The sequence below is a fragment of the Poecile atricapillus genome, chromosome 29 (genome assembly GCF_030490865.1).
Source record: "Poecile atricapillus isolate bPoeAtr1 chromosome 29, bPoeAtr1.hap1, whole genome shotgun sequence".
In the NCBI taxonomy this organism is placed as follows: Eukaryota; Metazoa; Chordata; class Aves; order Passeriformes; family Paridae; genus Poecile; species Poecile atricapillus.
Genome location: NC_081277.1, coordinates 991,550 through 1,011,427, shown reverse-complemented (window position 1 = coordinate 1,011,427; position 19,878 = coordinate 991,550). Strand labels below are relative to the sequence as shown.

Sequence of the window (19,878 nt, the reverse complement as noted above, 5' to 3'; positions counted from 1 at the left end):
CAGCACAAGGCCTCGGCACAAGGACACGCTCTTGTTTGTGAGGAGAGCCAAAACAACCCTTGCAGAGCTGCCCCTGTGGCTCCAGGCTGGGGGGCAGGACCTCATCTGTGCCCTCAGGAGGGGACACAGCCACAGCACCTGAGGAAATGCTGCAGGTGACCAGCCCCCAGAGCACGATAGAGACCCCAAAAGGCACCCAGAACCTTCAGGGGGATCTGGCTGACTGGGACACCCCAGCCCCCCTGGGCACCCCCAGGCTCCTGCAGTCACCACACGGCCCCATTTGCATCCACCCAGCAGGGCTTGACACACAAACCTTCACAAATGTACAAAACCAAAACCATGCCAAGCAAAGGCACTGGAGATTCACCAGGCCACCTGAAGGGCCCAAGGTTCCTGGGGCCACCACGGGTCCCCCACCCTGCCCAGCCCAGCCACCTTTGAGAGCTTTCCCCTCCCAGCCCCTTTCCCACTGCAGTGGCTGCAGCAGGGGGCTCTGGGGGGTGGCCCTGTCCCTCCTGCTGCAGCACAGCTGGGGATGTCCCCCCATCCCAAGGCTGCCTGTGCTGTATTTGGAGAGACAATCCACAGCCCCCGGTGCTCACAGAGGTCACCCCCGATACTGTGATAAGATAATGGGCTCAGAAGCAGCAAGAATAGCTCCATGTCTTGACCCCCCACCAGCTCTTCACAGCCCCCAAAACCCTGGGCTGCAGGGCTGGGACCCCATCTCTGGGACTGGGCAGCCCTTGCCTCTCCCCAGCCACCACAGGCATCACTTCCCTGATCCTCCTTCACCCCAAAACACCCCCCAAACAACCAGGGACAGCAAAAATACCCCCAAAGAGCCATCCCCTCCTGCCAGAGATTTTCCAGCCACAGGAGCCAGCTCCATAAATGCTTTTTATTAAATTTTGTTAGAACAAGAAATAGCATTTCCTTGTTTAAACCTTTGCTACCCCCAAACCCACAACACCCACTCAAGTCCAACGGAGCAGAAATGTTTCCCCCCACAGTGAGTGGTCTCTGGGCCAGTGAGAGGGGGTCAGCACTGGCCACAACAGCTGTCAGCTCTCCAGGACAGTTGTGTTCAGCCCCAGCAAGCAGAGCTGGGCTTGTCCCCTGTCCCCCAGCGCAGACTCTTCACCCAAAGAACTCCTACTGCCCTCAGGGAGCAGTCTGGGGTTCCACAGGGATTGTCCCTGCCGAGGTTTGCCCTTCCCTGCCCACACCCAGGAGGCTCCTGGAGCCTGGCAGCTGCCCAAAGCCAGCCCCGAGGCCAAGGACTGCAGGAGGGCCGGGACACACGGGGGACAAAGGACTCTCCAAGCTGACCCAGCTGTAGCGGCTCCCCCTGAGCACTGAGAGAGGAGGGCCTGGAGGTCCAGGCTCTGCAGTGCCCCAGCTCTTCATCAGCAGGTAATTAGTGGCTTCAGCTGGTAATTAGCGGGCTCAGCTGCAGGGAATGGCACAGCCTGGCTGGGGGGTAGAGGCAATCTTTGTTGGGGTACAGGGGTACCCAGGTTCTGCTGCCCCTCCCAGAGCAGGATCTTGCCACAGGCTCCAGCATTCCCTCGGAGTGAGCCCAGCCCATGGCTGGGCCAGGGGTCCCAGCACAAAGAGGGGACAAGAGCTGGCCTGAGGGGTGCTCGTCCTGAGAGAGGGGGAATGGTCAGGACTAGAATACTGGAGAACCATCGATGTCAGGATCAAGGATTTATTTACATGTCAAGGAAAACTCTCACCCAGAGTCACGTGAGGAGGAGAAAGCAAACAAACCCAAGGAGCAATGATTTGCCTCCCAAAAACAAATGCTTGCACTCCCAGTGCGCTGGGCCCTCCTCGTCTCCTTCTCCTGAAGGAGACTAAAGGCATGATTTGTGTAGAGTTACCAGCACCACAGAAAATACAATCTGAAAATGAAAACCTGCCTTTCCACAGAACCCTGTCCCTGCCCGGGCGGGTGATGGAGCAGCAGCTCAGTACTCGTCCAGCGTGTCCGCCCGCGGCACCGACAGGCCCCGCTCCTTCAGCGCCTGCACCTTCAGCTTCTCTGACTCCTGCTTGGCCTGCTGCTCCACCCGCTGCTCCTCCAGGATCTCCTCGATGGACACCTGCTGCAGAGGCGTGTCGCTCTCCTTCTCCAGGTCCTGCAGGAGAAACGACCCCTCCAGCTCTGCACAGCACCCCTGGAGCGCGGGGTGCCTGTGAGCCACACACCTTCCGTGAGTCCCAGCAAAGGCTGGGGGTGACAGAAAACTGGAAACACTCTGAGGGGTGAGGAGCTGGGCAGGGATCCCCAGCACAGCCCTGGGAAGGGGCTCCTGGGGACCCCAATCAGCGCTCAGCTCCTCCTGAGCCCATCCCAGATGGTGTCCCCTGGTGCAGAGCCAGCAAGGAGGTGAGGGACAGCCAGCAATGACACTCCTGCCACACAGGCTGGAGCTTTCCCACAGCTCCCTGTCATTGTTCTTTGTCCCTTGTGTCATCCCAGAGGGGCTGTGGCAACAGGAGGCACCCCTGCCCTGCAGGCTGGCATTTCTATGATGGCTCAGCCTGAACCGGCCCTGGAGGCAGCTCCAACTCCAGCCCAGCAGAACAGCAGACAGACAAACCACAAACACCCCCAGCTCAGGCCAAGACTGCAGTGGGAGCTGTGCACTTACAATTTCCCCCAGCAGCACCACATTCTCGCCCCTCACGACGAAGATGCCCCGAGGGATGTCCCCATACTTCTTTCCCACGTGGATGCGCTCCACAGTCTGGTGCAACACCAAGTTTGCTGCAGCAACGAGAGAGACAGAAAATCACCGACTTTCTACTGTGACTTGCGGCTGAGCAGCGTCCCCCATCCCACCAGGCAGAGCCCCAGAGCTGGTTCTCCATCCCTCGGTGGCTGCTCTGAGCCGAGTCACTGAAGCCACCGACACTCCCCGGCTCAGCACCCCCGGCTCGCAGCGGGCAGGAGCTCAGACCCCACGGGAGCACGGAGGATGACGGCGATGCTGGTGCTGCATGTTCTGGGCAAGGACCAGGTTAGAGGATGACCATCACCCGGCTGCTTCTGCTCCAGGAGCGATGCCGGAGCGCAGGATGCAGTGGCGGGATGGGAGCTCCCAGGCGGGGGAGAAACCTCCGTGAAGCACCAAGCGCAGGGGGACACGAGCAGGGATGGGTGTTTCACCCCCAGCACCACCACACTGGGAAGTCGTGTGCCGGCCCGCCCGGCTGCCCGCAGCCCCGGCCGTACCGAACTGGTCGATGCTGCGCAGGAAGCCGATCAGCGTCCGGCCGTCCCGGAGCAGCACCAGGTGCTTCTCTGCGGGAAACGAGAGCGGCGCGTCGGGCCCGGCCCCCGCGGCTCCGGGACCCCGCCGGAGCCCACGGGGGGCGGCTCCGAACGGGAGGAGGGGTCCGGGAGCCGCACGGGGAACCGCGGGGCGGGACCCGGGGGAGCGGGAGCCCGGACCCCGGGGCGGGGCGGCACCGACGGGGCACGGAGGGGACGGGCCGGCCCTGGAGCGGCGGGGGCCCGGCCGCACTCACTGTCGATGTCCTGGATCAGGCTGGCCGTGCCGGGCATGTAGTTCATGGTGCCGCCGCGGCCGCAGCGGAAGCGCCGCCATGCGCCGGTGCCGCCGCCGCCCCGGAACCGCCCGCGCCGGGCGGGGCCCACACGGCGCTGCCCTTTTAAGGCGCGCAGGCCGTGCGCGCGGGGCCGCCGCTGATTGGCCAGCGCGAGCGGGCAGCGGCCGCCGATTGGGCGCGGGGCGCGCGGGGGCGCGGCCTTGGCGGCGGCCATGGAGCCCCGCGCGGCAGGGCCGGGCCCGCCAGCGGCGGCCGCGCAGGTAACGGGACATGGAGGCGGCCCCCGGGGGGGAACGGACCCGGGACAGGCACGGACCGCGGGACAGGCATGACCCCCGGGACAGGCACGGCGCCCGGGATGGGAACGGACCCCGGGACAGGCACGGCCCCCGGCATGGGAACGGACCCCGGGACGGGCACGGCCTCCGGATGGGAACGGACCCCGGGGTGGGAACGGACCCGGGATGGGCACGGACCGCAGGATGGGCACGGACCGCAGGATGGGCATGACCCCCGGGACAGGCACGGCGCCCGGGACAGGCACGGCCCCCAGGGTGTCACGGCCGGTGCGGCGGCGCTCTGCCCGGCCCTGTCCCGGTAACGGGCGCACAGGACGGTCCCGGGGCACCGGCAGCGCCCCCAGCCCCGAGCCCTGCCCGCCGCCTCCCACGGCCGCCGGTTTCTCGTGGCTCTGCTCGCGGGCTCCCCCGGGCACGTAACGGGGCAGGACGGAGCACGGGGAGCGCCGGCGGCGGAGCCGCTCCGCGTTCCTGGGGCACGGGGAGAGCGCGGGGATCCCGGGAATGCGGGGACCCCGGGAGTGCGGGGATCCCGGGAATGCGGGGACCCCGGGAGTGCGGGGATCCCGGGAATGCGGGGACCCCGGGAGTGCGGGAATCCCGGGAATGCGGGGACCCCGGGAATGCGGGAATCCCGGAGCGCTGATCCCGGAGCGCTGATCCCGGGAATGCGGGGATCCCGGAGTTGTGATCCCTGACCGGTGATCCCTGACCGGTGATCCCGGAGCCGTTTCCCGAGGGGCAGGGTCCCGGTCCCGGGGCTGGGCATTCCCGGATCCGTTACCTGCGGGCTTTATTGCCGCTGGGTTTTGGGCTCCTGTGCGAGCTCCGTGTGACGGGAGCGGCTGTGCCCTGCCAGAGCTGGCTCTGCTCTCCAGCCACGGCCGTAGTTTGGTTTATCCAGTGGGACACCCGACTGCTCTGGCTCTTCCATAAATCCCGGCACACGGGTGGCACAGCCTGCGCTCCGGGAAGCAGCTCAGGGGAAAAACTGCTTTGCCCTAAGGTACAGGGAGTCATTCCCTGAGCTCCTGAAATCCTGGGCTTCAGAATCCCCTCTGCAGTCAGGTGGAAACTCACGTTCCCTACACATCAGTTTTGGGATGGATCCAGGTAAATCCTCAGATGTGCCCTGGATGTGCAGACCTTCCATGCAGGGACACACACAGCCTGCAGCTCGAGGAGCTGAGCACTGGCTGGTGGAGCTTGTTTGAATCGTGTCTCTGTAAGAATGAGCAGGAAAATGAACTTTCCTGGAGTGTTTTCTGTGCTCTGGTTGGGGATGCAGTGCTGGCACTGAATCCTCTGGGAGCTGCTCGCTGTGAGAGGCTGCACACCTGCCCCTGAGCCAGACCTGCTTAAGCTCAGTGTTAGACCTGATACAGCCAGCTTAGACCAGGAGAGCCTCAAACTGGGGCAGATCAGCTTGAGGGCAAAGGAACCCCCTGGTTAAATACTGCAGGAAGGGCAGATCAGCTTGAGGGCAAAGGAATCCCCTAGTTCAATACTGCAGGAAGGGCCAGGTCTCGTTCCTGGAGCTCCTCTGCCTGTGTCTGTGACCCATCGCCTTCCCTGTGCTCTTCCCTTGTTCCCAGGCCATGGATTCTCCCTACGCCAACGGAGCGTACAGCCCCCCGTACCCGCACTACGCCAGCCTGCCGCAGCCACGGGGCTTCTGCTGCTCAGGGCCCCCGCGCAGCCCCTACCCCACCGAGCCCGCCGGCTTCTACCGGCCCCCATCGCCCGCTCCCGCCTGGAGCTACGGCCCCCCGGAGTGTCCCCCCGAGGGCTCCGCGCTCCGCAGGCAGCAGCTCCCCGGCTACTCCCCGCCACAGGTAAGGGCTGCTCCCAGCCCCGGCTCGGAGCTTGCGGCCCCTGGGATGGGGGGTCCTGGGGCTGTGGAGCTGGGGGTCCCCGTGGCCCTTGAGCACCTTGTCCTGCCTGGTTTTACTGTTAAAAAAACTGCTGGTCACCCTGTTCTCTGGAGACCCTGAGCTCGGGCTAGGAAAGCAGGAATTGGGCAGCCAGCCTGAGCTGCAGCTGCCTCCCAGAATCCCAGGATTGCTGAGGTTGGAAAAGACCTCCAGGATCACAGAATCCAACCTGTGACCGGTCCCCACCTTGTCACTCAGCCCAGGGCACTGACTGCCACGTCCAGTCCTTCCTTGAACACCTTCAGGGATGGGGACTCCACCACCTCCCCGGCCATAATGTTCCATTATTTTACAACCATTTCCATGAAGAAATTCCTGATATCCAACCTGAACCTCCCCTGGCACAGCTCGCAGCTCTCTCCCCTTTTCCTGTTCCTTGTTCCCTGGGAGCAGAGCCCACCCCCGGCTGCCCTGTCCAGCTCCCAGGGCTGTCAGAGGGTGCAGTGCTGGGGGTGACCCCAGCTGTAATTCCTGTTCCCCCCATCCTTTCAGACCCCTGGAGTGCCGATGCCGCAGTACCCGTACGGAGACAGCAGTGCAGGGCTCCCGGGGCAGGGCCCGGTGCCACAGCCCAGGGCCCTGGAGGACACGTGGGGTCCCCACTCTGTCTTTGGGGTGCAGCCGCGTTACGCCTGGCCCGCGGCCTCGGGGCACGGCAGCCTCTACGTGTCCGACTCACAGCCAGCCTGGAGCGGCAGCGGGGCTCCTTCCCACCCTCCCACCTGGGAGTCACAGGGACAGGTGAGGTCCTGTTTGCATGCAGAAGACTCAAATCCGTGGCTGTGATTCCATAATGGAAGGACAGGATGTCCTGGGGTGGGTTTTGAAGTGGGTCTGACAGGCTTTCCCTGGGTTGGATCAGGAGTTAAGAGACTCCACGTTTTTGGTCCCCAGGCAGCAGCAGCCCTGATGGGGGGTTTGGGGGCTCAGACTCCTCCTCTGGACAGGTGCCCCTTGCTTTCTAACATGGGGCCCAGGGCACAGGTCCCTGTCCCCAGCATCCCCAGCCCTGCCCACTGTTTGGTGCAGGATGAGAGCAGAACCCTCCATGTTTAAGGGAAATGTACTTAGAGATGTTCTCTCCCTCTGACTGCAGGACTCTGTCTACGACAGACCTGAGCAAAGCCCCAGCCAGCACAGTTACTATTCTGATGTCAACCAGAGGCACTCTGGGATGGGGAACGAGCACAGGATAGCCAAGGCTGCCCCGTCCCAGCCGCGGGTGCAGTACAGCGCCCAGCCCCAGCTCTATGACCTCACTCCACGGAAGCTGGGCTTCAAACCTGCTGAGCAGCCTTCCACAAACCCTGCAGCCATCCAGCCCGAGATTCAGAGGATCCTCCACGTGATGGGGGAGGCTGAACAGCTGGAGGAAGAGGTGGAAGAATTTGTAGGGAAAAAGACAGATAAATCCTACCGGCTCCTGGAGGAGATGTTGACCAAGCTGCTGCTGGAGCTGGATTCCATTGAGACTGGGGGCCAGGACAGTGTCCGGCAGGCCAGGAAAGAGTCCGTCCACAGAATTCAGGCCATACTGGAAAAACTGGAAAGAAAGGGGCTGTGAAAGCACATGAGCCACAACACACAGCCTGTTGTTGAGGTTCCAAAGAGTTTCAGTTCTCTCAAATCTCAGCTCTTTCTGCTACGCACTATTGACAATGGAATAGCAATAAGCCCTGAGTTAACAAATCAATTCAAACCCACCAAAAAGCCAGGCCAGAAGCCCAGCCCTGACAAACAACTCAGCAAAGGACAAATTGCGAGAGGTTTGAAGCAGCAAAAGTATTTAATGAAGATGTGATGTTGAAGAGAGCTGGGCCAAGGATGGGGCCCTGTGGGGTTGCGTACCGTTCCCCAGAGCAGGCCCAGTCTTTCAACACTCGTCAGATGTGCTGCAATGTGCAGCCAGCAACCAAGACTCTGGGTTTGTCCTCACTGCCTGTAATTTCAGCTTCAGCTCCCTTGCCATAAACCCCGTGTGTCCTCACAGGGGTTGTTTGGGTTTGGTGCACTCAAGGAGCGACACTGAGGTGCTGGAGGGAGGGACTGTGCTGGCACATGTCACCTTGTGCTGTTCCTCCTGTGGTGCAGAGCCAGTGTGAGGTGTCCCTGTGGGAACAGACTGGGAATCCCAGTTCTGCCACTGGAAAGGAGAAGTGCAAGTCAAGGAAAGAACAAATGCAGGATGCTTGCAAGTGATTTCCAGGTCACTTGGTTCAAAATCCCCTGTTGAATGTCCCTCTCCATCCTGCGAGTTTTGTGTCCCACTGTGCAGCACCAGGGAGGGAGCAGCTCGGCCTGTTCCAGCCTCCTGCACAGAACTCACTGCTATGTGTGACACGTAATAAACCCTGACAAGTTTTAAATGTTATTTTGTAATTGAGATGTCTCAAAGCCTCTATTTCTTTAAGGAGAAGTCCTTGGGGAGGTTTTGTAACTCGGACTCAAACTCCAGCCCGGCTGTACTGGTGCTGAAGTCAGAGGTGAATGGAACAGTTGAGAAGGCTGTTGTGGGGTGCCAGGGTGCCCCATCACCTCCCAGGCAGTGCAGATGCTCCAGGAGCCTCCAGCTGTGGCTCTAGGGCCAGGGGCTGAGTTGTGGAAGGGTCTGGAAGGGATTTAGGATGCCTGAGGCTGAGAGACCATGCACTCTGCTGCCAGCCAGCCGAGGCACCCGGCAGCTCCCACATTCCCAGCCAGGGCTGTGGGCACAGCGCTGACCTTTGGAGCTTGTTGGATGTGTCTGTGGTCAGCCTGCAGCCACGTCTGAGCTGGAGGGAGGTGGATGTCCTGGGATGGGGAAAAGCTCAGCTGCTGTTCTGAGCTGGAGGGAGGTGGATGTCCTGGGACGGGGAAAGGCTCAGCTGCTGTTTCATTTTGTGTCAGGCAGGGAGCAGCCAGGCCAGCTATTCCATGCTTTTCCAGCCTGGAATTCCATCTGCCTCCTGGGGCTTGCTGGCTGTGCAGGGAGATCAAAGCAGTTCACGGTTCTCGGAGTGCTGCCTTGTCACTGTGCTGGTGAAGCAGTGACCCAGCCCCTGTGAGTGCCACCCCTTCCCCCATCAGCTGAACCCATCCAGGTAACATTCCTGAACAATATTTCTTGTCCCTGCCTCGCTGGCAGAGTTATGCAAATGCCTAGAGAAAAGCACAGGAGAGAACATGAAGAAGTGGGCTGAAATGACAGGCTCTTGTTGCAGGGCGTGGGGACCCGAGCAGCTCTGTGGTTCAGTGTGGCTGCCTGAGACACTTTGGCATCCCTGGGTGGGTTTTGTGTGTTTCCTCCAAAACTGAGCTGGGGTCAGGGATTAGGCACGTGTCCCACAGCTCAGGCAGCAGGATGTAACTGCATCCCTACCTGCTGCCTCTGCCTCTTTCACACAGGACCAAAGAGCATCACAGCTCGGCCGGGTGGAGATGGTTTGATGGGGGCAGGAGCTGTGTCAGCAGCGGCTGTGCGCGCTCTGCACGCTCAGGGTCTGCAGGCGTTTGCTCTCCAGCTGCACAACTGCAGCACTGAGCATCCTGAGCCTTCCCCTTTCCTCCCCAGTCCCTGCTGTGGCACGGTGAGCACTGGGACAGCAGCTCCTGGCAGCTGGTTCTTCTTGCAGCATCCACCCACATCACAACACCCAAATTAGAAAGTCTGTCTCTGTTTATCGCCGGGCTCATCTCTACAGAAACCAAACTCTCTCTGGGGCTGCCCGTTGCTTCTCCAGCAGTGCTCGCCCTCAGCAGAAGGTTTCTCAATCGCCACGGAGGCTAAAGTGTCACAGAGGGACTGAAAAACAAACATTAAATCAGCACCGCGTGCTTTCTGCCGCAATTACCCCGGGCTGGAGGGTTTGTTCGTGCCGAAGTGGGCACCAGGGTGGGATTTCCCTGCACCCCAGTGCCCTGCATCCAGCTCGGGGCCATAGGGACTCCCACCCGAGCCACTGCCGAGGGCAGGGAGCACAGGCAGGGGCAGGGAACATGAGTAGGGGCAGGGAACACGGGCAGGGGCAGGGAACACGGGCAGGGGTCACAGGGATGGAACACGGGCAGGGGTCGCAGGGAGGGCACACGGGCAGAGATCGTGGGCAGGGATCGTGGCAGGGATGTAGGCAAAGGTCACAGGCAAGGATGGCAGGGAAGGATCGTGGCAGGGATGTAGGCAAAGGTCACAGGCAAGGATGGCAGGGAAGGATCGTGGCAGGGATGTAGGCAAAGGTCACAGGCAAGGATGGCAGGGAAGGATCGTGGCAGGGATGTAGGCAAAGGTGACGGGCAGGGATCGCGGGCAGGAGCTGCAGGCAGGGCAGCAGTGGCAGGGCTGCAGGGAGGGGCTGAGGGCAGAGGCTGCGGGCAGGGATGGCGAGGCTGCAGGCAGGAGCTCCAGCGGGGACTGCGGGCAGGGACTGCGGGCAGTGATTGCGGGCAATCCCCGCTCCTCCCCGGCCGTGACGAAGGGGGCGGGCCGCGGGCAGCACCGCCCCGGGCTGGGCGGTCGCGGGGGCCGGAGCGGAGCCTGCATTGCCGCCCGGGCCGGGCCGCGCCGCCGCAGCAGCCGCGGGGACAGCGGGGCCGGGGCCGCTCGGGGCCGGGGCGGCGGCGCTCGGCGCGACCCGCGGAGCCCCCGGTGGCTGCGGAGCCCCGGTGGCTGCGGAGCCCCGGTGGCGGCGGAGCCCCGCTCCCCCCGCAGCGGCCCCATGTCCGCGCAGGAGCCGCCGCGGCCAGCGCCGGCCAGCGCCGAGCCCCCGGAGCCGGAGCCTGGCGGGCGCTACGAGGCCGTGGTGCCGCACTGGTTCTACTGCAAGGTCACGGAGCCCCGGGAGCGCTGGGTCCCGTTCAGCGCGCAGGACTCGGAGCGCCTGGAGGCCGCGCACGCCGCAGGTAGGGCGGGGGTCCCCCGGCAGCACCGGCCCCGGCTCCGCTACCGCCATCCGCCCTTCGCCTCTGCATCCCCGGCCCCGCTCTTGCACCGCCCTAAGGAACGGGCCTGGGGAGCCTGACGGGGGAGCATCAGGTGTGCGCTTGGGTATCGGGGGAAAAAAAAATTCCCCGGACGCATCCGTGGCTTTCCAGCTGGGATGCTAGATTTTCGCTCGAGGAATTTTAAATTGGGACTTTTTTGGCCGTGTGCCTGCTCCCAATAACTGAGCTGTTTGGATGCATCAAATGGTCTGACCCCATTCAGCTGATACTGCTGTAAATTATATATAATCATACTGCAGAGCATCGTCTGGTGAGGCTGGGAGAATGCTAGCAGGATGGCAGGAATTCCGCTGGGAGAGCCCCCACGGCACGGAACCGTGCCTGCTTTGGGAGCAAGGATTGGAGGTCAGCTCCAAGCCCTGTGCTGAGGTCCTCGTGTGCCACATGTCACCATCTGTGCCACCTGCTGCCACAGGCAGAGCTCCGATTGCCCAAGGCTTGGCTCCCGTCCTCCCTCGCCCAGGAAGTTTGGGATTAGAGGCTGTGCTGCCCATCCCCGGAGCTGCTGCCTGACCCAGCCTGGCACGGGGTGCTGTGCCACCAGCCCAGCCCGCAGGCAGACCCAAAAAGCAGCGAAATTCACAGAGTTTGAGGTCTGTATTGGGGTCTGCAGATTTCTCTGTTTCAGAGAGGAACGGCTTAGAGACCCTTAGGAGGCCCTGGTGCACCCCCACTGTTACACAATGTGCTTCCCAGGGCCACAGTTCCACCTTTACCCTCCAGGTGAGGCAGGGAGAAGCCACGTGAGCACGTGCCTGAGCTAGAGAGGACAGTGTAGTGTAATGTTTTCATCTCACCTTCTGCCTCTGGGGGAAGTCTGACTTGGGGCGTCTCACCCAGATGCCCCGACCCTGCTCTCTGAACTTGGGTACAGAGGACATTGGCATCTGCTGCCGTGGCTCTGCCCAGGGGGATGCTCCAGCCTCTGGGATCTCGCCATTCCAGGCCTCTCCTGGTTAACTGCAGGCCTCTCTTCCCCCAGGAAAGGAGCAGGACGGTGTGGTGGTCCCCACGTCGGGGGGCAGGTACGATGTGCACCTGCGGACGCGGCAGCGCGTGGCCGTGTACTGGGAGGAGGAGGTGGCTGAAGTGCGACGCTGCACCTGGTTCTACAAGGGGGACAAGGACAATAAGTTCATTCCCTACTCAGAATCCTTCAGTGAGGAACTGGAGGTAAGCACACCTTTCCCATCGGTTTCCATCACATCTTCTCCTTGTCACATACTGTCTCTGGTGTCCCAAACCCCATCCAAGGCCACTGGCACCACAGTCAGGCCTGAGGACATGAACTCCAAAGAGGCTTTGGCACGGCATTCCTGCAGCTGATTGATGTAACTGTGAGCACTGCCGTGGCTTCCCCTTCCCCTGCCCTCATCTGGCCTCGGTGCCTCCTTCCATGACACCTTGAAGTGCCAGGCTCTCCTTTGGGGCAAGATACAGACATAGAAAAATACCCATCTTTGCAATAACCTCTATTCTGAGTAACAAAATCATTCTAAGTTGATGGGGAAGTCTGATGTTGCTGCTGTCAAAGCAGGGAGTTCTTAAACACTCTCAGCGGGTGATCCTGGGATGACCCTGCTTCTCCTCCAGCTGATTTCTCTGTCTCTTTTGCAAAGTGTTGATAAGAGATTCTGAAAACTGGGTGGGGAATGTCCCAGGAGGTTGAGCATTGATGGGCACACTTCCAGCTGACTCACAGTGGGTGTTCTCTTCTGAAGGAAGCTTACATGATTGCTGTAACCCTGGGTGAGTGGAAGAGGAAGCTGGAGTCCCCCAACAGAGAAGTCATTATCCTGCACAACCCAAAGGTGAGCAGGGCCTGGTGATCTCTGTGGTGACCAGTGAGGAAATCCCTTGGGTCTCTTTGTGCTGTTCCTGTCAAATGGGTTTGTCCCAGTGGCATTCCACTCCACCTGCCTGTACCAGAGGAGAGGGCAATGGCAGCCAGGTCTGCCAACAGCTTCACATTTCTTTTCAACACCTCTCTGAGCAAAGGGCTCAGCCCAGCACAGTCTGGTACCACCCCATGTCACCCGGAGCTGCTGTGGCTGTCTCTGCTCTGGGATCACTGACAGGCTCTTCTTGTTCCCAAGCTGATGGTTCACTACCACCCCGTTGCCAGCTCTGACGACTGGGTCTCCACCCCCACGGAGCAAGGTCGGCCCCGGACTGTGAAGAGAGGAGTGGAGAACATCGCTGTCGAGATCCCCAACGGTGAGCTTGCTTCTCTCCTCCACCATCCAAAGCCCTCTGGAGTGTTTTCCAACCTGATCGCTCAGAAAAACCAGCAGGAGCTCTCATGATCCTTGAAGTGAAGTGCACGTCAAAACATTTTGTGCCAAAAGGATCCAAATGGTTTCAGAAACCTCCCCAGCCCCAGTGAGCTGCAGCGTCAGTGAACGTGCAGAACTGCACATCCAGGGGAGAGTGGTGAGCTTCCAGCCCCTGTGCAGAGACAGAGCTGCTGGGAGCTCTGCAGTGCCTAAAATTACCCCTGAGGTCTGGATGTCTGCATTGGTACAAGAGGAGAGTTTCTTTCCCTGCTAGGGAAAACCACACAGTGGTTTATCGCTTACCTACGTGCTGGTGGCACTCGGCTCTCCCCATCTCTGCAGCCAGGTGTCAGCTCTGTCCCCTCCCACTGCCCTGAGCTCCTGGTCAGGTCTCAGGCTTGTCCCCATGAGAACATGGGGCAGTTACTCCATTCTCTGTGGGTGCCTGCCCTCAGGAAGGCAGGTATGCAAACTAAGGTGTGTGGGAAGTGGGGAACAAGCCCTGACTCCACCTGTGGCCTGCCTGGGACGTGCAGCTCCATGGGGCTCATAGGGTGGGCTGGGCATGGGGCACTGAGACCTCCTGACCCTGCAGTTCCCAGTGCTGAACAATCCCCGTGGCTGGGCAGGGATGAACTGCAGTGCCACCAGCCCTTCCTCCACTGTCCTGCTGGTCCAGATCCATCCCAGGCCAGGCAGCTGAATTTAGCAGGACTAAGAGAAATGTGAGAAATCCCAGCGCCCTTGAGGTGTAAACCCAGGCACTAACCAGGGTTTTCATGGGCTGAGCGAGGGTGGGAGGCTCCAGTCCTGCACAGTCTGTTCCCTGCTGGGCTCTGTGTCCTCTGAGCTCCCCTTCCCTCCTCAGGAGAGCCGCTGCAGATTGACCACCTGGTGTTCGTGGTGCACGGGATCGGCCCTGCGTGTGACATCCGCTTCCGCAGCATCGTGCAGTGCGGTAGGTGCAGCCTGGGAGCCCCGGCAGGGAGAGCCTCCCCTGGGAAATGGGAATCGCTGTCCCTGAGCCTCAAACCATCCCCACACGCTGGCAGGCTGCACGGCCAAACCTGCTGACTGTGGGCAGCGTGAGCAGAACAGGCACTGAGCCACCAAATCCCACCCTCTGAAAAGGTTAAAGCAACTGCTGTTCATCAATTTTGCTTCACAAGTTATTTTTTGTAAATGTCTAAAAGTCCCTTATGCTGACTGCCAGACTAAAGTCCTGCCCCTGTGAAGGAGGTACGGATGGGGCAGTGAAATCCAGTGAACACACGTGGCAGGACATGAAGCCTCCCCTGACCTGACTTAGGGGAGCAGCAGCAGATTAAAGACCCCGGTGGGATTTCTCCGTAATGATCTTTCATCGTATTAAGTGGTGTTGGTGCCATGGGCTGGCCCCAGAGCCTGGTGGATCACCCTGAGAGTTCTTGTGTTTTGCAGTGAATGATTTCAGGAACGTCTCCCTCAGCATGCTGCAGGCACACTTCAAGAAGGCCCAGGAGCAGCAGCAGGTGGGCCGGGTGGAGTTCCTGCCTGTCAACTGGCACAGCTCCCTGCACTCCACTGGCGTGGACGTGTAAGTGTCCCACAGCCTGGGCCCTGGGGATGGCAGGGGGCACAGGCAGCTCCTGCCCTGCAAACTCCACTTCTCCTGTTGGGAAAGCTGGGAGGGTTTAGGGCAGGGGTGAGCAGGACACACAGGGACCCCCAGAGCCCCTCCCCACGCAGCACACAGCCCGCTCCCATCAGCATCCTCAGCACAGAGGCTTTCCCTGGCTGATCTCGGGAGGGACCCTGGACATCCACACCTCGCTAAAGGCCTCTGAGAGCTGAGTACCCAGTTCCTGCACTGCAGCAATGCTCTGCAGTGCCCCAGCAAGGGCAGAGAGCAGGCCAGGCTCCTGGGGAAGGAAGGACAGGCTCTTTATTCTTGGAATGGAAGAGCACAGGCTGTGCTTTGCCTTCAGTCTGGGCATAAGCTGGGGTCTGGATTATAGCATACATCCTTGGAGACTCTGTCAATCCTCTTCTGAATTTACACTTTAGAAGCTGGTGGGGTTCTGTGGCTCCCCCAGCTGCAACCCCCACTGCCCTTTCCCCCGCAGCGACCTGGAGCGGATCACGCTGCCCAGCATCAACCGCCTGCGTCACTTCATCAACGACACCATCCTGGACGTGTTCTTCTACAACAGCTCCACCTATTGCCAGACCATCGTGGACACGGTGGCCTCGGAGATGAACCGCCTGCACCAGCTCTTCCTGCAGAGGAACCCGCAGTTCAAGGGCGGGGTGTCCATCGCGGGGCACAGCCTGGGTGAGGGCTCGCACTGCTGCGGGTGTCAGCGTGCCAGGGGAGCAGAGAGAGCAGCCACACAACTCGGGTTACAAGGAACACCTTCCACTAGACCCTGCTCCTCCAAGCCCTGTCCCAGCTTCCAGCCACAGCCTTCTCTGGGCAGCCTGTGCCACTGCTTCAGCACTGAGGAAATAATTTCCTCCTGGCATCTAATCTAGCCTGGGCTCTGTCAGTTTAAAGCCATTGTCCCTTGTCCTGTCACTATCTGCCTGTAAAAAGTCCAGGGTGCAGCTCTTCCATCCCACAAAGGAGGTGGCTTGGGCTCTTCCCCTCCAGATGCTGATCTCTGCCCATGCCTGGTTTCTAGGGTCTCTCATTCTGTTTGATCTCCTGACAAACCAGAAGGCTGATCCTGAGGAGGAGGAGCACTGTGAACAGGTATGGGAGGTCACTGACCCCTCCCTCCTGCAGCTGCGTGGGGATGGGGCAGAGAAAACAACGTGTGCAGGAGCAAACTGGTGAGCAGAAAGCACAATCCCTTCTGGGCCTGTCCACAGGGCTCCAGGGCAACCTCCAGCACGGGAGGTATTGAGGAAGTAAAAGAAATCCTGAAGAAGCTGGAGCTGTCTGAGTATTGTGATGTTTTTGAGAAGGAGAAAATGGACAGGCAAGCACTGGTAAGAAGTTGCCCTATTTTACTTGTGACTCTTTGCTTTTCTTCCCCATCATCCCACCACTGCACATCTTCTATTACTGAGTCACACATGAAACATCTCTGAGGAGGAGCACAACCCCAGAAAAGACACCTCACCACACTTCTGCTCTTGGACTAACACCAGCCTTGCTTATTTTCCAGTTCTTGTGTACAGAGGAAAACCTTAAAGAAATGGGAATTCCCTTAGGGCCAAGAATGAAAATACTCCATTACATCAGCTCCAGGACAGAGAGGAAGGTTTGTTTTCTGCATGGCTTGTGCTCACACCATCACATCCCATCCCATTCCATCCCTCTGACACAAGGATCCCTTTGTGCTGCTGCAGGATCAGAGCTCAGCAGCTCCTGGGCCCAGTGACCGTGGAGCCAAGCTAGGGTCCCCATCCCAGCATGGGGACGGCTCAGAGGATGTCAGGAGCTGCCAGTACCGGGACGTTGGCTTGGGACAGGTAACAACTGAGCTCTGGCTGCACCCCCAGAGCCCTTGTAACACCAGCACAGAGATTATCTCATGAACAAATGTGAACATCCCCCTCTCCCAGGTCTCGGCAAACTACCCCCAGCTGAACTACAAGCCCACCATTTTCTTTGCCTTTGGCTCTCCCATTGGGATGTTCCTCACAGTGCGAGGAGTGAAGAGGATCGACCCAAACTACAGCCTGCCCACCTGCAAAGGCTTCTTCAACATCTTCCACCCCGTGGGTATAAGAACCAGAGCTGTCCTGCGTGAGACACGTGGAGCACGAGCCCTGGCCACTGTCCCCCTCTTGTGTGCAGTTTGACCCGGTGGCATATCGGATCGAGCCCATGATCGTCCCAGACCTGGAGTTTGAGCCGATGCTGCTGCCCCACCACAAGGGCAGGAAGAGGATGCACCTTGGTATGGCACAGGCAGCCCCTGTCCCCCAGCCCAGGGCTGCTGCTGCAGCCCCAGCCCCACAGCCACCCCCTCCTGCCTTGCAGAGCTGAAGGAGGGGCTGACCCGCATGAGCGTGGACCTGAAGAACAACCTGCTGGGCTCGCTGCGAGTGGCCTGGCAGTCCTTCACCCGTGCCCCAGTGCCAGCCCTGGAGGCAGGGAGCACTGAGGCTGAAGCAGAGGCAGAGGCCAGCACTGAGAAGCAGCCAGGTCTGTGGTGGGGTGCACGGGGCAGGAGAGCCAGGGATGCAGCCTCAGGAGCTGCCCGTGGTGTGCCTGGACTCCCACAGCCACACTGCCCAGCAAAGGGATCACCTTTGGGCTGTGGAGGCACCTGGCTCTCCCCAGACGCTGTGGCCTTCCCCTGTTAGCACCTGATGAAGTGGTTTTCTTGGGGGGGTGTCTCAGCACACCACACCACATTTTAAGTTTGTCACCCCTGCACTGCTGTTTCTGAGCAGCTGCCTCTCCCCTCTGTGAGCTGCAGAGGGGTGAAGGGAGGGAATGGCCCTGCTGTTGTATTGTCATGGCTGCTGGTGCCCTGTGGCTGAACCACGCTGCTCTTCTTCCTCCAGACACAAAGCCAGAGGAGCCCCCAGCAGCAGTGAAGGAAGAGACCACCCCCATCAACGTGGGGAGGCTGAACGGAGGGAACCGCATCGACTACGTGCTGCAGGAGAAGCCAATAGAGAGCTTCAACGAGTATTTGTTTGCACTCCAGGGGCATCTCTGCTATTGGTAAGTGTCTGTGTAGTGCTCAGGGCTTCAAATTCACATGTGGTGGAAGCAGAATGGCATCAGTTTCAAAGCCAGTGTAGTAGGAAAAGCCTCAGTCAAGGGAACAAGATCTTCTCCTGTCTGTGACACACAGAGGGTGGGCATGGACAGAGGGAGGAGACTTGTGCTTCTCCTTGCCTTGTGCTCCCTGCATCTGCATCTACCCCAGCAGATGTCCTGACAGAGAGGAAGGAAGCAATTCCCTTCTGATTCCCGTGTCCTCCTCCTGCAGGGAGTCAGAGGACACTGTTCTGCTGGTTCTGAAGGAGATCTACCAGACTCAAGGCATCACACTGGATCAGCCTTTACCAGGAAGCCAGTGACCAACCTGTGCTGTTCTGGCTGTAAGTCACCTTTGCCTAAACCCCATCTGGATTTCTTAGGACACCTCAGAGGAGATCTGCTTTGTTTGAGAGAGTAATACCCAAGGCAAGGAACTTGTGTCAGCTTTCTTTGGTCTGCCAGCACCTTTGGCTTCTCTTCCCTGCACACGAGCACAATCAGACCAGGAGGCTGCAGGAGGCTGGATTCTGGCTGCCTCACTGCAGCTATTCCTGTTCTCCTTTTGCTTTCTTAGGTCCAGTCCCACTGAGTACTCACCAGGAAAGTCCAGATCTCCTCTCTGCCTTCCTCTCTCCTCTGCTGCCGTGTCCTGCATGCTGCTTCCCCAGTACCTGCTGCTGCCTGGAGATAAGGATGGATTTTCCTCCGTTTTGGGTAGGGGAAAAACTGTCAAGGGAAAAACACTTCTGCTCAAACACACATAACACCTGTAGAGTGACTCCCTGTGGCAATGTGAACCCTCCACCTGTGAGTCCCCACACCAGCTCCTCCAGCACTGCAGCAGATGAGCTGTCCAGGCTCAGAACCTGGTCCTGACCCTGTGCCTGGCTTGATGAGGACACTCACAGCCCAGGACCTTGAGGAGGAGAAAAAGCCTTAAACACAGAGTGTGGAAAGAGCGACAGCAGCCTGGGAGCAGGAGAGATTGCTGCCTGCTAACAGCACAGCCATGCCAGAGCTGCTGGAAGGCAAAGCCCAGGGCACAGGGTCTGCCCAGCAGCCACCCTCGTTGTCCCTGCACTGCTGCTGCATGTTTGTGCAGCCCTGGGCCGAGCCAGGCAGGGCTGCCCCGTGCTCCTCCCTGCTGTGGTGTGTTGGTGGTGACAGCTCTGCACCCTCACCCAGCCCGTGCTGGCACCAAGGGGCTCTGCACAGCACTGAGCAAGCCCTGCTCTGAGGAAAGCTTCAGCCCCAGCTCCAGCCAGCCTGGAGAGCAGCAGCTGCTGCTGGCAGTGCCAGGACAGTGTGGGCCCCCTGTGCCCCACAGGGACACAAAGCAGCAATGTTGTCCCACGGGGCTGGCGGGTGAGGACGGAGATCTTGCGCTCACCACGCTCCAAGTCCTTGTTTTCAGCTTTAAATGTACAAAATGCAGCCAGCAAAGGTGGAGCCCAGATCCAGCAGGGTCTGGACACTGCAGGAATGACACCAGCTCTGTAGGCAGCTCAGTCTGCACCTGCCTTGAAGCTCTTTTTTGGGGGGGACAGGGCTGGAGAGCCTCTGTGATCCTTCCCTGGCCACCAAAGCCCCTGGGCTGGGGCTCCAGTGCTGTTTGAGGTGTTGCTGTGCAGCCTTTGGAAGAGCCAAACCACTTTCCTTCCTGCTGACTTTTGCCCTGCATGGGGTAAGGAGCCTTTTTTCCCCACAGCCTGTTGGTTTGTTTTTCCTCCATTGTCTGTTGTTTGCACTATTGGAAGGGTTTTGTTTGCAGCCTCCATCTCTCCCTCCCCTCCCAAGGAACAGAAGCTGTTCTTTGCCTGACTGCAGGAACAGCCAAGCTGCTCAGTCAGCACCTGAACTACTGCTGGCTAAGGTCTCATGGGAATAGGAAAGGAAAGTCTTAACATGGGACACTAATAATCAGCTTTTTAAGTTACGCACTTTGTTAAAAAAAAAAGTTAAATACATTTTAAATGTTACTTAATGTCTTTTCCAGTAAAAGCCAAAATAAATAAGTAGATGACTGTGGTGTGTGCATGTCTGGGGGAAGAAGGAAGGGCTGGAAAATTCACATGTGCAGTTTTAGGGGAAAGTGA

At 59.7% G+C, this 19,878-nt stretch overlaps 3 protein-coding genes across 4 annotated transcripts; 2 read left to right on the top strand and 1 right to left on the bottom strand.

Annotated features, from left to right (window-relative positions):
• Nucleotides 1-1,703: 1,703 nt before the first annotated feature.
• Nucleotides 1,704-3,691, bottom strand: LSM1 (LSM1 homolog, mRNA degradation associated). Its single transcript, XM_058859241.1, has 4 exons — nt 3,547-3,691; nt 3,251-3,319; nt 2,667-2,782; nt 1,704-2,150 (listed from the first exon to the last, which is right to left on the bottom strand). The coding sequence occupies exons 1-4, from the start codon at nt 3,590-3,592 to the stop codon at nt 1,980-1,982; spliced, it is 402 nt and encodes a 133-aa protein (XP_058715224.1). The 5' UTR covers nt 3,593-3,691; the 3' UTR covers nt 1,704-1,979.
• A 17-nt stretch (nt 3,692-3,708) lies between these two features.
• On the top strand, nt 3,709-8,200 carry BAG4 (BAG cochaperone 4). The gene is made up of 4 exons (XM_058859235.1): nt 3,709-3,848; nt 5,483-5,722; nt 6,314-6,562; nt 6,918-8,200. Exons 1-4 carry the CDS (start codon nt 3,801-3,803, stop codon nt 7,383-7,385), a joined length of 1,005 nt encoding a protein of 334 aa, XP_058715218.1. The 5' UTR covers nt 3,709-3,800; the 3' UTR covers nt 7,386-8,200.
• Nucleotides 8,201-10,320: 2,120 nt separating this feature from the next.
• On the top strand, nt 10,321-19,806 carry DDHD2 (DDHD domain containing 2). Of its 2 annotated transcripts, XR_009279794.1 has the most exons (18): nt 10,321-10,696; nt 11,781-11,971; nt 12,520-12,609; nt 12,895-13,015; nt 13,943-14,032; nt 14,515-14,650; nt 15,180-15,388; nt 15,738-15,808; nt 15,928-16,047; nt 16,227-16,322; nt 16,411-16,533; nt 16,627-16,782; nt 16,862-16,964; nt 17,048-17,212; nt 17,578-17,740; nt 18,012-18,123; nt 18,357-19,466; nt 19,554-19,806. XR_009279794.1 is itself a non-coding variant. In XM_058859232.1 (17 exons), the coding sequence occupies exons 1-16, from the start codon at nt 10,513-10,515 to the stop codon at nt 18,100-18,102; spliced, it is 2,109 nt and encodes a 702-aa protein (XP_058715215.1). In that variant the 5' UTR covers nt 10,321-10,512; the 3' UTR covers nt 18,103-18,123; nt 18,357-19,806. The 2 variants fall into 2 exon arrangements, 1 of the variants encoding a protein (XP_058715215.1); XM_058859232.1 differs by having other exon boundaries at nt 18,357-19,806.
• Nucleotides 19,807-19,878: the final 72 nt, after the last annotated feature.